Source organism: Protomyctophum bolini, assembly GCF_963924005.1.
Source record: "Protomyctophum bolini genome assembly, chromosome: 12".
In the NCBI taxonomy this organism is placed as follows: domain Eukaryota; kingdom Metazoa; phylum Chordata; class Actinopteri; order Myctophiformes; family Myctophidae; genus Protomyctophum; species Protomyctophum bolini.
Genome location: NC_137873.1, coordinates 43,312,023 through 43,329,996, shown reverse-complemented (window position 1 = coordinate 43,329,996; position 17,974 = coordinate 43,312,023). Strand labels below are relative to the sequence as shown.

The following is a 17,974-nucleotide window of genomic DNA, read 5'->3' as shown; positions in this document are numbered from 1 at the left end:
ACTGATAATGTGGATCTGTTTTATGTGCACAGTGATTGACATGGACTCTCATTGCCTATCGTATAAGAGTCACAATGTGGAAATATGGGATGATGGTTTTTATTTCATTTCCTGCATGCCGTCTATATTCAATTTGCATAAAAAGGGTTTTAACCCATTCTGAACGGGAACCCGTTTTGGTGTCAGCATCATGTTATGCTTCAGCTATTGAAAAATAGCAGATCTACAAGCTCATAGCGCGCCACCGAGTGGCGCGCTACGAGCTTGTAGGTCTGCTATTTTTGAAAAATCGAAGAACGACTGACATTTTTAGAATCTGATCTCAGGTCAGAATGGGTTAATCAGAACCAGTGTGTGTGTCCAGTGGAAACCTCGTATGAATCTGATCTCAGGTCAGAATGGGTTAATGGAAGTGCAGCGATGTACAGGCACAACTGCCTCATGCTGATTGACTGGATTATTATGATTGGTCCAGCCTTTGATCACTGCGTCATTGGTCTGTTCTGTTCAGTGGTGTAAACTGTAAAGTAACTACAGTAAGTACTTCTACTTAAGTACTGTACTTAAGTACAATTTTGAGGTATTTGTACTTTACTTGAGTATTTCCAATTTCCAATACTTTTACTTGAAAACACCAAAAGGGGTTCCTGCCCAAAATGGGTTAAAACAAGAGACGAGTTCAGTTCAGTCTGTGCAGTGTCACCAGACAGTAGTACTTCTTCAGCAGTCCAATTGTTGACAAGTAGAAACTGTTCCAAGAGTCTGGTGGTGCTGTCCTTGATGTTCTAATCTGAGTTCCCAGAAGTTTTATTTTTCGCCACTAGGCGGGCGAGAAAGACTTCTGGGGAAAAAAGGAACGTATCCCTGTGAGGGAAGTACGTTGCGCTCAGAATCTGAGCGGACACTCCCCTTTCCGGTCTGAAGCACTGTGCATACCATGAAAATAGTCCGAAAGGGAATCCAATTCCAAATTGAATTGTAGTAGGCCACCACCGCTCAAGGAGCAATTGTTTCCCTTCCGTCTTATTTAGATGTAGCGCCCACTCCATGTGGAACCCGCCCCTGTCTTTTGATTCGCATTTCATTTGAAACGCAACGCACTGGGCCACGCCCCTGCTGCACAGGATCTGAGGCCAATTGTCCTAGACTATTGATGTTCTGGAAACGTTTGCCGTTTGCCATGGGTGCAGGGCAGTGGCCTGGACAGGCTATGGCTGGCTGGGGTGATGGACGTCCCTGATGATGTCTTCAGCCTTATAGCCACGCACAACGTCTCTCGTTTATTTCCTGGAGCGGGGGAAGCTAACTACTTGTTTTCAATAGTTTTAAAAGAAGACACTTCTATAGACCTGAAAATGTGTTTTTTTTTTAAACGGTTACAGGTATTCAGAATGATTTATGGGCCCGGTTCGTGACCCTTCCAAACCAAGACAGGATATGGACACTGACCCTAACCAACAAGAAGGCCCCGAAACCAGCAGACACGGGTACTACTTTTTAGTTAAAAAACGTTTGCTGTGAAAGAATATTATATTCAAAGATTTGCACGTTTTCATGATTGCCGCTCTACGTTCGCTGAGCTCTACAATTACAATTTAGGCATTTAGCAGACGCTCTTAATCCAGAGCGACTTACATTAAGCAAGAACAAAAAGCATGGGGAATACATCACATAAAAACATTTATCATGAAACATGCGTAAGCTAAGAAAGTAACAGTGGAATATCTATAATGAAACTATACATATAAGCTATACATCTATACTACTATGATATACATTATGTACTATGACGTGCTATGACTACATACAATGCACTTATGCTGTTTACATAACATGCTATAAGTCTGTATCAAATGCTATCTAAGTCTACAGAATTGCTATCTAAGGGGGTGGGGTAAGTGCTATGGGCCATGATGGAGTCTGAAAAGGTGGGTTTTCAGACTACGGCGGAAGATTGGGAGTGATGCTGCAGTTCTGACTGCAATGGGAAGTGCATTCCACAGTTTTGGAGCCAGAAGGGAGAAGAGTTTGGGACGTGTGGAGCGTTGTCCCGGCGTTTTTAGTGAGGGTACTTCCAGCTTCCCTGCGTTGGCTGATCTGAGTGAGCGGGAGGGTTTGTAGGGTTCGATCATACTTGCAAGATATGGGGGAGCCATACCTTTGGTTGCTTTGAATGCCAGCATCAGAGTTTTGTATTCTGTGTGATCCATTTCTCTTTCTCCGTCTCTCTCATTTACCTCCATATACACACCTCTCTGTTGCTGTTCTCCTCCCAACACACCACCCAGCTGCCAAGACTCCCCTGGTGATGGTGCACGGGTTCGGCGGCGGCGTGGGCCTGTGGATCAGGAACCTGGACGCGCTGAGCCACACGGGCCGGCCCGTGTACGCCTTCGACCTCCTGGGCTTCGGGCGGAGCTCGCGGCCCCCCTTCCCGGCGGACGCCGCCCTGGCGGAGGAGCAGTTCGTCGACTCCATAGAGCTCTGGAGGGAGTCGCTGGGCCTGGAGAAGATGATCCTCCTGGGACACAGCCTGGGAGGATATCTGGCCACGTCCTACGCCATCCAGCACCCGTCCAGGTATAACATGGCTGTGGTGTTGACGTTTCAAATGGATTATATGTTTTTAACCCATTCTGACCCGAGATCAGATTCATACGAGGTTTCCACTGGACACACACTGGTCTGATATTAACCCATTCTGACCTGAGATCAGATTAAAAAAAATGTCAGTCGTTCTTCGATTTTTCCAAAAATAGCTAAAGCATAACATGATGCTAACACCAACATGGGTTCCCGGTCAGAATGGGTTAAGGCACTTTGCGCTACTCTATGCCGAATTGAAGTGGACTCAGAACCCAGACCTTTTTTTTTCTCTCTCCCTGGAAATAAAAACGTCTGGGTTTCCCCGAGGCTACAACATTGGTAACCTAAATGATGAATATACAGTATGGCAGATCATTGATTCAGGATCATATTATTATTCACCGTCTCTTCTTCTCGTCAGGGTCACTAGTCTAATCCTCGTGGACCCGTGGGGTTTCCCTGAGCGGTCCCAGCCAGAAGCCCAGAACCAGGGGTCCCCAGAGGGCACGGGGCCCGAGGTGATCAAGAGGCCACCTCCTCCGCGCTGGGTGAGGGCCGTGGCGTCCGTCCTGTCGCTCTTCAACCCCCTGGCTGTCATTAGAGTCGCCGGCCCGCTGGGTAAGAAACCCAGTAGGAATATAATGCAGTCTTCTGGGCCACACTTCCTTCACAGGTGTTACCGATGATACTAATTAAGGCTCTGCTCCATTTAGTGTGCGGTGGTTATCATCATGCATCATCATCATCATCATACATCACATTCCGTGCTCAGCCAATAAAATCATCGATATAGAGCGTCGCAGTCCCGCCCCCTACCAGGGCCCAGGAAATTATTCTCCGTTCATTTTCCTCAGACATTTCAAGCCAACTCTTGTCGTGACAAATCACGACAACAAACACATTTTTTGGGGCCGAACAAATAAATTAGAAAGAAGGTTACAACACTTTTTGTAATTATTTGTTTGGTTTGTTGTCATGAGTTGTCACGACTAGAGTTGGCTTTGTCCTGCGGCGTAACCGTCTTTAAATAAATACCTTTTGAAATGTCTACGAGAAAAATGCATTGGGAATCATTTCCTGGGCCTGGCGTCGTCATGAAAGGGGTTGGGACTGCGACGCTCTATATGGGGTATCCACATTGCTCAGCCAATCAAATCATCGCTATGGGGTACTACACACCAGAGTGTAGGTAGGAGTAGGAGAGTGGTGACACGCTTTGATCTCGCCGCAAAGCGGGTGCCTATGGGCGATAGTTCCAAACATTGCTCCTATGGCTGGAACTATCCCATTGGGATAGAACGAGCACTTCCACATTCCATTGTTACAATGGGAGTCAACGCTATAGTGTCGCCACTCTCTTAGCTGGGCCCCTCAAAACATGTTCAAAAGCAATGCTCTCATGACCTCCTTATAGTAATAGATAATTACTACTACTACTAAATGGTAATAATTTGCAGGTCCAGGCTTGGTGAACAGATTCCGTCCAGACTTCAGGAAGAAATTTGAAGACCTCTTTGACGACGATACAATTATGACGCAGTACATTTACCACTGTAACGCCCAGACGCCCAGGTAGGTGACAGTGAGTTTTCACACGACTGACTTGAGATCTTGTTGATACTACTTTAAAATTAGTTTGTTTATTTGATTGTTTCAGTTTGTTTATGCCCAACAGCCCAAGGGTGTGTGAAAGTGAGCGATTTCACATTGGGGTCTCTTGGGAGTCTTGAAATGACTCCCCTAGGAGGAAACAAACCACCCAGCTGGTGAAATCAAATAAAACATTGAAAACAAAAAGCTTTGGGTAGGCAATGTGGTAGAAAACACAGGAACCATCATTAAATAATATTAATAACACTGAGGGGGGTCCCTGGAATTCAAAAGGTTGAGAATCACCGGCTTAACCCATTAACCCATTTAGACCAGACATTAGATTCTACTAAATGTCTTCTAAATGTGGTTGGTGCTGAAACATTTTCATGTCAAGGACCCCCAAAAATATATGAAATTGGCCGTCGACCCCCATCTGAAAATATGTTGTTCCAGGGACGACCCCCCCCCCCCCCAGAAGCAAAGATTTGAGTTAGAAAAAAATTGCTCTGAAAGAATGTATATAATTATATTCAAAGATTTGCGCTACATTTTCACAAGCTCTTAGCGCGGCACTCGCCATTCAAATCAGCCATTCAAATCATCACATTCGTGGTACACACAAAGCTGGGGCATAGGAGGGGCTAGCGCCCCTCAAAAATCGAAATATAAAAAAAAAAATATATATATATATATATATATATATATCGTTTAAAAAGGAATCTGCCTAACAATGATGTCACTGGAAGACAGGGAAAAATAAATGTTTGAGGACCAATTATATGAAGATAGGTTGAAAAGTGGTGAAGTCGTCCTTTACTTAAGATTAATAATAATAATAACCTAACCTCTCCGTTTCTCCCCGCCTGCCTCCATCGCTCCCCCTGATCGTCTCGTCTCGTCTCGTCGTCCCGGCCCGGCCCGGCCCCGGTCTGGTTCTGGTTCTGCCCGTGGTGGTGCAGCGGCGAGTTGGGTTTCCGGGCCCTGACGGAGTCCATGGCCTGGGCCAAGAGGCCCATGCTGCAGAGGGTCCACCAGCTGCCCTCCTCCATGCCAGTCACGATGCTGTACGGAGCGCGCTCCTGGGTGGACAGCAGCTCTGGGAACATGGTGGCACACATCAGGAAGGACAGCCACACCGTAGTACTGGTGAGCAGCAGCACTGCATGGGTTAAAATAAATATCATACCGCTGTGCTGGTGAGAGCAGCACTGCATGGGTTAAAAATATCATACCGCTGTGCTGGTGAGAGCAGCATTGCATGGGTTAAAAATATCACACCGTAGTACTGGTGAGCAGCAGCACTGCATGGGTTAAAAATATCATACCGCTGTGCTGGTGAGAGCAGCACTGCATGGGTTAAAATATCACACCGTAGTACTGGTGAGCAGCAGCATTGCATGGGTTAAAAATATCACACCGCTGTGCTGGTGAGAGCAGCACTGCATGGGTTAAAAATATCATACCGCTGTGCTGGTGAGAGCAGCACTGCATGGGTTAACCCATTCTGACCTGAGATCAGATTCATACGAGGTTTCCACTGGACACACACTGGTCTGATTAACCCATTCTGACCTGAGATCAGATTCATACGAGGTTTCCACTGGACAACACACACTGGTCTGATTAAAATATCACACCGCTGTGCTGGTGAGAGCAGCACTGCATGGGTTAAAATATCACACCGTAGTGCTGGTGAGAGCAGCACTGCATGGGTTAAAAATATCACACCGTAGTGCTGGTGAGCAGCATTGCATGGGTTAAAAAAAAAAGTGTTGTACTGGTACCACTGTACTGGTTGTTGGTGAGCAAGGGGTTAACCCTCTTATTGCCACCTCCAATAGAGCGGGGTCCCGCCCCCTTTCAGAAAAACGAGTGGCCCAGGAAATGAAACTCCAATGCATTCTCCCATCGGCACTTCTAATATAATTTATTTAAAGACGGTTACGCCGCGGACAAAGCCAATTCGGATCGTGACAAATCATGACAATGAACACAATGTTTTGAGGCCGATCAAATAATTTATAAGACGAAAAACAAAACAAATAGTGTTGTCTCCTGCCTTTATTTTCTTCTTTCTAATGATTTGATCGGCCCCCAAAACATTGTGTTCATTGTCATGATTTGTCACGATCCGAGTTGGCTTTGTCCGCGGCGTAACCGTCTTTAAATAAATTATATTAGAAGTGCCGATATTTCCTGGGCCACTCGTTTTTTCTGAAAGGGGGAGGGAGACTGCGGCGCTCTATAGCAGCTGATTGTGCCTTAATCTGCTCTATTCATGATTTAAAATAATTTGAATGCCAATAGATAAAATCCAAAGCCGAATGGGCCTTGTTGATATATACTGTATGCATTATGCAAAGGGTTGAAAACCACTGCACTAGAATGTGGAGCTCTCCAACCAAACGGACCAAACCACAGATACAGACTTGCAGTGGAATGAAGTCTGGAGATCAGTCGTTGGAAGGTGTGGAGGAAAAGGTTGCCTGAGAGCCGACACTGCTTTCCAACACTAACGACGTCGGTGGAGAGCTGCCTTTAAATGTCACACCACAGTAACTGGTTCGGAGGGGTTGACATTCACACCGTGGAGGGAACTATACATCCAATTCCATAATGCATACATACTGTACTTACTATATAGGTTTAATATACATGTTTCAAACTTTGAACATGTACAACAATTCACCAATCGAAAGTGGACAAACTTCCACATACAGTAAACAGAGTGCCAAAATAATGCTTTTTATTTCTTTTCTAACTTGTGTGTATTTTGGCTGAATTTCCCACGCGGTAAATTATGTTGTTGTGGCATTACAGCAGTTATGAGACGCAGAACAGAAAGAGGAGGCTACAGTAGGAGTTACAAACTCATCATAGAGAAGAAAGAGTCCACAGTCAGTAACGCTGACAGGGGATTAGTAAATAATTATGGAGTATAGTTAGATAGGCCAGAATAAGCCCCAAATGATCGGTGAACAAACCGACTGCCACGGGTCCTGATCAGTGTTGTTTTCGTCGACTAAAACTATGACGAAAAATGTCCGTCGACAAACGACATAAAAACCAAGCCATGATGACTAAAACTAAGACTAAATATACTGTCGATTTTGTCAACAAATAAAAACTAGACTCAAATGTTGGGAAGGGGCTAGTGGACAAGAGATCCAATATATAAGTCATTTTACACTTGGTTGCATGATGAAAATAGCAGATCTAGATCGGTGTAAAATCAGTTATTAGGTCATCAAGGCCCGCCAAAATGCATTTGACTAAAATCTTATGATATTTTTAGTCGACTAAAACTAAATGAAAACAAGAGAGACTATGACTAGAACTAAAATCAAAATGTGCTGCCAAAAACAACACTGGTCCTGATTGTTGTTGCCAAGTTTGACATCTATTTTTCACTTCTCTTTCCAGTTGGTAGACAACGCCTCTCACCATGTCTACGCTGACCAGCCAGAAGAGTTCAACAAAATGGTGGAAAACATTTGCAACGGTGCAGACCCAGACCCAGAGCGTGTGAACCACAAGCCCGGAGAGCACCTCTGAGTCCGAGGTGGACCAAGTCAAGACCGTAACGAACAGAATGGACAACTGAGATTCTTTAGGTCTTCTAGTTGGAAGGAGGATCACATCATACATACGGTAGTAGGGCTTGATGAGAATGTGATATGGGATGATATATGAAGTATGTACATAATACGTAACATGGGCATTAAGTTCCTTAAGTGCTGCAACATGCTAAGGACCGTGTAAAAAAACACTTACTGTTGTTTTTAGTAGTTTCAATGCAATTTGTTTTGACAGGATTTAAATTTCCTGAATCCTCTACTCAAAAGGGTTTCATTTGTGGAGGTTAACTTGAAACACGCAATGCAACAAAGGCCTGGTTGGTTTAACAATCAATAACTTATTTTATAAGAAGAAAACATTTATTAATCTTTTTTTTTTTTTTTACCAGTCTGTGTGGTAGAGTATGTTATATATAGTATAGTAATATCATACAGTAACTAGCACAACTGTAGTCTCGCATTGCCAGACAATAATTCCACAATCTCCAAATGCTATGACGGAAGCAATTTTGAGAATTGTGAGAGGGAACAGTCTGACAACAGTCTGACAATGCAACGTCTGGGTTTCCGACAATGAGACTAGCACAACTGTAGTGGTTGCTCCCACTTGTCTTTTTGAGAAATGTAGACCCTGTGGGTCTCAAGTAGGACACCTACTGGCTGACAAGTGATATTGCTCAACGTTCCCTTTCTCTTAGCTTTAGCGTTCATTTGGTCAACGTCAGACTTCTCTTAGCTTTAGCGTTCATTTGGTCAATGTCAGACTTCCAAGTTTGAAACATCAGTGGGACAGAAATATGGATATGGATTGTATCTTTGATTTGAACTAAAAATGTGATTCCATCTGTACACATAAGAATTAAATGAACATTGTACTGTGTATACGAGTGGTTCCCAAACTGGGGTCCAGGGAGTTCCAGGGGGTCCCCAGCTAATTGATAGTTTGGAACCAAATGGACCCATATGGGTCTGTAACTCCGAACCAAATGGACCTGTGGTTCCATTTGTACACTCTCAGAGTTAAAGTAACATTGATTTTTAGAATATAAATTAGGTTCTCAGAGATAATATAAATGCCATTAATGGGGGTCTGTAGACTAATGCATGTCAAACTGGGGGTCCTTGAAATGAATCTTCTCTTACGGGGGTCCCTGGCATACCTTTTTCACATGGGGGGGGGTCCACGGGCTAATAAGTGTCAATTTGGGGGTCCTTGACATGAAAGCGTTTGGGAACCACTGGCGTATACAGTATATGACAAGACATTTATGTTATGTACAAGTTTATCACAATGTGGTTACTGCTCATTTCCTCATTGAGTTAAATGTGAATTGAACGCTGCTGTCTTTTTTCGCACAGAATTCTGAATGTTTTGTTTATAGTTTGTTTTGCTAGTATACATTACTAGCAATAACCTGTGGTTACATTAGTCTTAAGATATTAAACTACCTACAGTATGTGACTTGGGACACTGAAGCATGCTTTGAATGTTGTGACTTATTGTGCCTAGAAGTTTAACAGTGCACATCGAATGAATGTACCATTTCTGTCCCCTCTGACCTTTTGTATTCAGTCACCGTTTCAAACTGTATACTCTACTGTACTCTATATTTTATACTGTGTGAAATTAAATGCTATTCAATGACATGTGCCTGCTCATTTGGATGTAGATTGTACGCATCTTTCCTTGTGCAAGCGTGGTATGAAGTAATGCTACGGAATGATTTTTGCACAAATGTGAATCTCACACAATTCACTTTTTTTTCCCCATGAAAATATTTGTCTTTAATTTGTATTTACTACATTAAAAATGTGGCACCTGGGAGCCCGCCAACTACTGTGGCTTTATACAGACAACATCAAAGCTTGACTTAAACACACTCTTGTAGCAAAAACATATGAGTAAAAAAATTAATTGGACAGCCACAACTAGTGCTGTACCATTCACAAAATGAGATTAGATCTAGATCTGGTATGAATTAAGTGTCTACAGTATGTATGACTAGATTAACTATAAACACACACTGGATGTCACTGAAAAAGTATCTGTCCTGATAAACACGTCCACAGAGATCACTCGTTACAGCCCAGCCTAGGGGGTCTGAACTGCAACACAAAAATCAACTAGAACTGCACTCTGTCGAGTGCCAACATGCACATTGCACACAAGTAGGCCATAAATGGCCTACTTGTGCGCAAGCATAACGCGCAAGTTGAAATTAAATACTAGTACTAAAACAACAAAGAAATCTTTAAAGAAATCTGATAATATAAAATACTGTTGTTTTGTTTAAAACAGTTTTTTTTTAAACTTTAGAGAGAAAATAGATATCTTTAAAATGATATAATCTCTCCTCTTCAAAATTAAATAAACGGTTAAAGATATCAATATTTAAAGTATATTTTACTTATTTGTCTCTTGAAGTAACTTCTGAAAAGCTCCTGAACGATATGAAATAATTAAATATTATGCTTTTATAAACGTTTGTTGTCCTATTTAATACTTAATTGGCTGTGGTAACGTAACCAATCTATCTTTCAAAATCATTTGATGGGTAAAATTAATCTTTTTAGTTGTTGTGCTATGTATGACCTAGTTGTGTGCGTTAAATGGTTTGGGCGAGTACAGTATGTATGTTTCATCTGCTGTCAAAATATGACCCCCCCCCATGTCAAAGAGGTCACTCAACATACAGTAACTATAGGTTACTTTAGTAACCCCAGTTATTTAAACGACTGAGCGAGGTGAATCGCCCTATGGGGAGTGCCATCTCTGGCATGAACACACAGAATTAAACCATATACTTCACGAACAATTTCATTGGTCGGGACTTCTACCCGCCCATGGCATGATCACCCCTCCCACCGGGGTGATAACGTTCCACTCATGCCACACGGGTCATTCCATGTTAACCAGATTGGCTTCTGCTTAGTTAAGTCAGAAGGGTAGTCTTTCGGGCGATTCACCTCGCTCAGTCGTTTAAATAACTGGGGTTACTAAAGTAACCTATAGTTATTTTAAACTCCTTCACTCAGTGAATCGCCCTATGGGGAAATATAAACTCCCGTATAGCTACCTACCAGTTGAACAAGTCCCAACCAACGTCACAGGCTTTTTACCCGTGACGGCCAACCCAGGAAGCGACGTCTAAAACGGCATGAGCCATTGCAGACGGCACCACATCCAAGTTATTCGGCGAAAGTCGAAGGGGGGCGACCAGCTCGCCGCTGTACAGACATCCTGAATGGGGACACCTTCGGCGAGCGCCCAGGATGCAGACATACCCCAGTAGAGTGAGCCCTCAAGCCCCCTGGGGGCTCCACTCCTCCCTCGGCGTATGCCAAACGAATGGCTTCCACAATCCATTGTGAAAGTCTTACCTTCGTCATCGGTTTTCCCTTACTTCGGGAACCCCATGACACGAACAGTCGATCCCCATTCCTGAAAGGAGCAGTTCTGTCCACATAGTGTCTCAGTGCTCTGACCGGGCATAGGCAATTCAACCTCCTATCCTCCACAGAGGAGAAAGGTGGCGGGTGAAATGCCATCAGATCGACCGGGGCGCAGCCAGAGGGGAAATTCTTAGGCAAGAACGCGAGGCTCGGCCTAATAGAGACTCTAGAGTCGTTCCCGCTGAATCTCATGCAGCTCGGGTTGACCGAAAGCGCATGTATGTCGCTGGCTCGCTTCGCAGTCGTCAAAGCGACCAGCAGAACAGTCTTTAGTGTGAGGAACTTCAAGTCCACTGTCCCCAGTGGCTCGAAGGGGTCCTGCGAAAGGGCGCCCAGTACCAGAGTCAGGTCCCATGACGGGACCAGAGATCTGGAAACTGGACAGGCTCGCCTAACGCCCGCCATGAAACGACGGACTAGTAGGTTCTCACCTACTGTCTTGCCGTCTACCCCCACGTGGTACGCCGAAATGGCCGCCAGGTTGACCTTCACAGAGGATTGGCCTAGACCTCTGTCCAGGAATTCCTGCAAGAAGGTCAGAATGTGCCTCACCGAAGCCTGAAACGGGATAACCCGTACAGGCCTGGCCGCACACCAACGTTCGAACACGGTCCATGCCGTGTTGTATCGTTGTCTAGTAGACGGGGCTCTCGCCCCTAGAATCGTCGTGATGACGTTCGGGGGCAGGCCTTCGGCATCCAGGTTCAGCCCCTCACGGGCCAGACCCAGAGGTCCAGGTCCTGTGGACGTGGATGGAAGATCTCCTGCCCCGCTTGGGTGAGCAGGTCCCTCCGCAGCGGGAGCTGCCAGGGCCGGTCGTACAGGAGTGGGACTATGTCCGACCTCCAAGACCCCCAAGCCGGGGCCACCAGTAGCATGCATAGGCCCTGAGTCCTCACCCTGGCCAGGGCGGGGGGGATCAGGGGCAGAGGAGGGAATGCATAAAGCAGGCCCCTCGGCCAAGGGTGCGCCAACGCATCCATGCCCAGAGACGGGGACCCTGTCAGGGAGAAGAAGTACTGACACTTCGTGTTTTCTTCCGACGCGAACAGGTCCGCCACCGGCGTGCCGTATCTGGCCCCCATCTGAGCTGCTACTTCCTTGTGCAGCGACCATTCGTGGTAGCGGAGTGGGCCTCTGGACAACAGGTCGGCTCCTGTGTTCAGGAGTCCTGGGACATGGCAGGCCGTGATCGACAGCAGATGCTTGTGGCACCATGTCAGTAGCCTGTGTGCCAACGTGTGCAGGCGCAGGGATTTGAGCCCTCCCTGCTTGTTGACATAGCACATTGTCGTGGTGTTGTCGGTTCGAACCAGAACGTGACACCCCTGGATAAGCGGTTTGAAGTGCCGCAGGGCAAGGAAGACCGCCAGGAGCTCCAGATAGTTGATGTGTGCACGCCTCATGGCTCCGTGCCACACTCCTCTGGCCGTCCTGCCGTCGTGGGTGGCCCCCCACCCCGACATGCTGGCGTCCGTGGTGACGATCTTCCTGGTAAGGGTCTATCCCAGGGGAACACCCTCCGCCAGGACACCTCTGTTCGACCACCACTTCAGGGCGAGTACACAGCCTGCAGATACCGTCACTCGCCGTAACAGGCACCTGGTGGGCACACCTAGGGACCTTATCCATCTCTGGAAAGGTCTCATGTATAGCCTGCCCAGCCGTACTAGGGAGATGGCCGACGCCATGAGCCCGGCCATCCTTAGGCAGGTTCGGAAGGGGACCCTCTGTCCCGTCCTGAACAGCGTCACGCACTGTAGGAAAGCGTCCATCCTCGCTTGGCTCAGTCGAGCCGTGTAGGAGACTGAATCCAGTGCTATGCCTATGAAGTCTATCGACCTTGTGGGGACCAGAACACTCTTCTCGTGATTGATGGTGAACCCCAGGGAGGTCATGTGGAGCACCACTTGAGTGGTGTTCCGCATCGCCTCTCGTGCAGAGTCTGCGCTTAGTAGCCAATCGTCGATGTAGCTCGCTACGCGGAGACCCGGACGCCGCAGCGGGGCAATCGCTGCCTCGGTGCATTTCACAAAGACCCTGGGGCTCAGGGACATCCCAAAGGGGAGGACAGTGTACTCGTACACTCTCCCCTTGAAACCGAACCTCAGGAATTTCCTGTGAGGTGGGTAAATGGGAATATGAAAATAGGCGTCTTTCAGGTCTATCGACGTGAACCAGTCGTTCGGACGTATGGAACGTACGAGGGACTTGGCCGTCAGCATTTTGAAGTTGAAGGTCTTGAGGTACCGATTGAGAGCCCGTAGGTCCAGTATCGGACGTAGCCCCCCCCCTTTTTTCTTGACCAGGAAGTAGCGGGAGTAAAAACCGCTGCGACTCTGAGTCAATGGTACCTCTCTGACGGCCTTCTTCTCCAGCAGGGACTGAATCTCTGTCTGGAGCACCTCTGCCGCTTGCCCACGAGCTTCGGAGAAGAGGACTTCTGCGAAAGCGGGTGGTCTCATAGCAAACTGGAGCCTGTAGCCCTTTGCTATGGTGCGTAGGACCCAGGGGGATGCTCCGCACAGTTCCCACTGCGGTCGGCATCGAGCCAGAGGGATCTCTGTGGCCATGGAGCCTCCACTGTGGCAGTGGAGCTCCCTGGACGAGAGAAAAATTGGGCATGACCCGTCCGGCTCGTGACGAGTGTGCCCGTCGAAACGGGTGCACTCGGCACCGGAAATAGGTCCCGTCTCATTGTGTCGGGAAACCCAGGGGTTTCCCTCCACAGCGAGCTCATGCCCCCCGATATTGTTGTCGTTTGTGTTTTTTTGGGCAAAGCCTTTATTACAGAAACAGGACAGAGTTGATCTCCTGCTGGAGAATCTGACCCTCTTCGCCGTGTGCCTCGGAGTAGAGGACTTCTCCGAATGCAGGGGGCCTCATAGCGAACCGGAGCCTGTAACCTCTCGCTATGGAGCGGAGAACCCAAGAAGACGCTCCGCACAGTTCCCACTGTGTCAGGCGACGCGCAAGGGGGTTCTCCATCGCCAGGGGAGCGCGTGGTCGCACAGGGCCACGGGCCCGGACATGGCGGGAACCCGTGCCATGATCCTCAAACCTCTTGTGGGGCGGCTTGGGAGTGCAGTCCGAGACTACTACGCCCAGCGCAAGCCCTGAGGCGGGTTTGATGGGGGAAGACGTCAGGGTGCGTCTCCCCCGTGGAGGGCGGCGGTGCGGCTGCTGGAGGGCGGCGGCGTTGGTCAGCGGGGCATGGGGGACGTTTGTCCCTCACGTCCACGGAGGGAGCTCTTGGAGGAGCTCGTTGTCCGTCATCCACCTTGAAAACAGCCTATCTAGAATGCTAAGCAGCTAGGGTGGCATCGGCCATCCAACGAGGTTGCTACTCCCGACCTCGAAAAGGTTAGCTAAAAGCTAAACAAACCTAGCTTCACAATGTACATACCTGTAATGTTGAGGGAAGCAGTCGGTAGTCGAGGGTCGCTGGGGAACCACGTCGAGTGAGACTCGTGCCTTTTGCCGCTGCGTGAGGTAGTAGTAGCGGTAGTCGTCGGAGGCCTAGGACTGCATCCGACATCCCGTTGTCGCAACCACCCGGCTCGAGGGAGCCTCGTTGGTGGGCTGACGAGATCCCGCTGGAGGGAGAGCAGCACCAAGAGCCAGCCGGCGAGGCCTGGCTGATGTCTTGGGTCTGGCTCCACAGGTCTGTTTACCAGTTTGGTGAAGAGCGTGTGGAGCTTGTTGTTGGCGGTCCGAGCCGCCTTCTTGGCAGGGGAGGAGCCCAGGAAGGACTCGTCATGGTGTCTCCGAGACGCGTCAAGGTTGAGGGGTCTGGAGAGAGAGGACGAGGCGGTGGGGGCTGGGTTCTTGTTAGTATCCATGCCAACTAGAGTGGAGTTTTCACAAACACTCAAGATAGCAGAGAAAACAAACCACCCGCAGGCTCTTGCTAGTTAGAGTGGAGTTTACACAGAGCACTCAAAAATAGCAGAGAAATTACTAGAACCTGGGTTACTTTCGTAACCTAGCAGGGAGAGTACTAGAACTAGAGTTACTTTCGTAACTACTAGGACCGTAGTCACTGTGTTGTCACGTAGGTTATTGTTTACACTAATAAGCCCAGTGGTGAGGCCTCGTCTTTTGGCGATGGCCTGGCAAATTGCGCTCCGGTTTTTACCGCGGGAGCGTGTAAAAGGCCGGAGGCGGAGAGAAGCTTCGGCGGCGAGTCAACTAGAGCCGTTGTCACCCCTGCAGGCCATCTTGGGTGTTGGTGTAGCTTGAAGAAGGAACCCGCAGTCCAAGATATTGTAGAAGCACTTCTCTTTTAAGTTATAAGGTTGGAGCCCGTTTTTCAGCGGGCTTAGGTACCTTCTTAGCCGGAGCGTAGTTGTGCCCATCCCCCTGACTCCAGGTGCAGGCTGCTGCCTGTCTGGTGGCGGTGGATGTAGGCTTAGGACGAGCCCCTGTATTGGGGCGCTGGGTCAGAGTGGAGAATGTGTTCTCAGATCAAAACCCGGGTCGTCCAAGTTGGCATCGCCGTGGGCGATGCGGGCCTCAACCCGCTGAAGACGCCTCTGCTTCCGCCGGAAGGAAAGGGGAAGACAGCATGGACAGAAGCCAGGAGCAAGGATGGCCTGGCGAAGAAGTCCAGGCAAAGGCACAGCTTGTGTGGAGGTCATCTACAGCCAGAAGGTTGGAGCATGACCTGTGGAGACAGACCCTCTGTGGAGTAGCTGCTAAGCTACTAGCCTTGGTGCTAGTGGATGCTGGGTTCTTGTCAGTATCCATGTTAACTAGAGTGGAGTTTTCACAAACACTCAAGATAGCAGAGAAAACAAACCAACCACAGGCTCTTGCTAGTTAGAGTGGAGTTTACACAGAGCACTCAAAAATAGCAGAGAAATTACTAGAACCTGGGTTACTTTCGTAACCTAGCAGGGAAAGTACTACAACCAGAGTTACTTCAGTAACTACTAGGACCGTGGTCACTATCCGCGGGTCGTCACGTGGGTCAAGTGGGTTATTGTTTACACTAATAAGCCCAGTGGAGGGGCCTCGTCTTTCGGCGATGGCCTGGAAGATGCACTCCGGGTTTTACCGCGGGAGCGTGTAAAAGGCCGGAGGCGGAGAGTAACTTCGGCGGCGAGTAAACCAACGTCTTTCGGCGGCAAGTAAACAAAGCTGGGCCGCGTCGGTGATGTGTATTCAGCGGCGCGGAGCGTAGCGGCGAGTTAGCTCGCGTCTTTCGGCGTCAGGCTAACAAGGCAGGGCCGCGTCTAAGGCTCGTTGTGTAGGCGAGTGCAAGCTAGCAGACAGCCCGGTCTTACGGCGCGGGAGGAGGCTAACGTTGTGTAACAGCGAGGCTAAGTGGCGTCTCTCGGCGCTGCACCAGCGAGCTAAAGCTAGCCGAGGAGGGCCTCTAGCTAGAGCTAACGACCGGAGGAGGAAGCTGGCTAGCAGGCTAACAAACTCTACACTGCACAAGACCTTTGTTACGCTTCTCAGCGGCCGGTAAACACTTACGTGGTCTTTTGCAAGAGACGTGTCATCGTGAAGAGGGCTACCGGAGGGTTTGCAGAACACTGTGAATCTCTTGGTACAAGCCGATGGCCCGTCTTTGGTGAGATACGGTTTCAACAGGTAATAACAAACAGGTAGCGTGGCTTAACGTGCGTTCAGCAAGCAGAAGACAATCGGAATGACCCGTGTGGCATGAGTGGAACGTTATCACCCCGGTGGGAGGGGTGATCATGCCATGGGCGGGTAGAAGTCCCGACCAATGAAATTGTTCGTGAAGTATATGGTTTAATTCTGTGTGTTCATGCCAGAGATGGCACTCCCCATAGGGCGATTCACTGAGTGAAGGAGTTTAAAATAACTATGGTAACAGGCCTAAGTTATTAGCCATATGGTGGCAAGGTATTGTAATTTGTAACTGAAGTATACTTTCATATTATTTCATAAATTAACCGCCGCTTGCTGCTAATTCACATCTATATGACAGTCTAAATATAGTGTAAGCTTCACACTTTTCCCTTTTTAAATTAACTTCATAACACAACTCTCTGTGTGTGTGTGTGTGTGTGTGTGTGTGTGTGTGTGTGTGTGTGTGTGTGTGTGTGTGTGCGTGAGAGAGAGAGAGAGTAGAAAATGCAGAACAAATGAAAGTCGTTGGGAACGATTATCACTGCTGCCCTGAAGAGAAGTATATAATTGGAGAGAGACATGACTGGTCAAATCTCAGGAATGGAACGAGCAACAAACCAGATGGTGCAGGCAGGGTTTTATAATCTGTCAAATTCACCCCTTTAATGATAAAAACCCCTCTGGGCTATGTAGTCAAAGGGCGTAACAACCTCATAAAAATGTGTTTAAATTGTGATGAATAGTTAAATTGCCACCCATCTTCACAAACAAACCCCAAACACCTCTTCATGGAATAGATTGTTTGTGATGATGTAAACAAAACACTAGTGTTGCAGTGATGGAAAGTTACCTCTGATTCTGATGTCATACCGCCTACATATCAAACCAGTATGTACTTGTTTGACAGAAGTAATTTATTTGGAGCTATTCTTTTTTTATCTTGGCATTCAGCTCTGCTACATGTTTGCCTGCCCCTCTCACAGCACTGAACCAACCATGATGATGCCCCCCCACACACACACACACACACACACACACAGGAATGAGTTCCTTAACCAACACAAAAACGGTAGCAGTTGAAAACCATAAACACATTCAGCAGCATTTCAATGAACAAGGCAACAAGCATGTTTTTTTTTTAAAGACCCAATTTCACT

General features: G+C 47.7%; 1 protein-coding gene across 1 annotated transcript in view; it reads left to right on the top strand.

Annotated features, from left to right (window-relative positions):
- The window catches only part of abhd4 (abhydrolase domain containing 4, N-acyl phospholipase B), a gene marked incomplete at its 5' end in the record, with an annotated part of 10,817 nt that extends 1,415 nt beyond the window's left edge, over nt 1–9,402 (top strand). The window contains 6 exons of the mRNA XM_080777855.1: nt 1,383–1,487; nt 2,289–2,580; nt 3,008–3,204; nt 4,044–4,158; nt 5,139–5,325; nt 7,603–9,402. Coding sequence (XP_080633981.1) covers nt 1,383–1,487; nt 2,289–2,580; nt 3,008–3,204; nt 4,044–4,158; nt 5,139–5,325; nt 7,603–7,734 — 1,028 coding nt within the window. The 3' untranslated portion in view covers nt 7,735–9,402. The remainder of the gene's footprint in view (nt 1–1,382; nt 1,488–2,288; nt 2,581–3,007; nt 3,205–4,043; nt 4,159–5,138; nt 5,326–7,602) is intronic.
- Nucleotides 9,403–17,974: the final 8,572 nt, after the last annotated feature.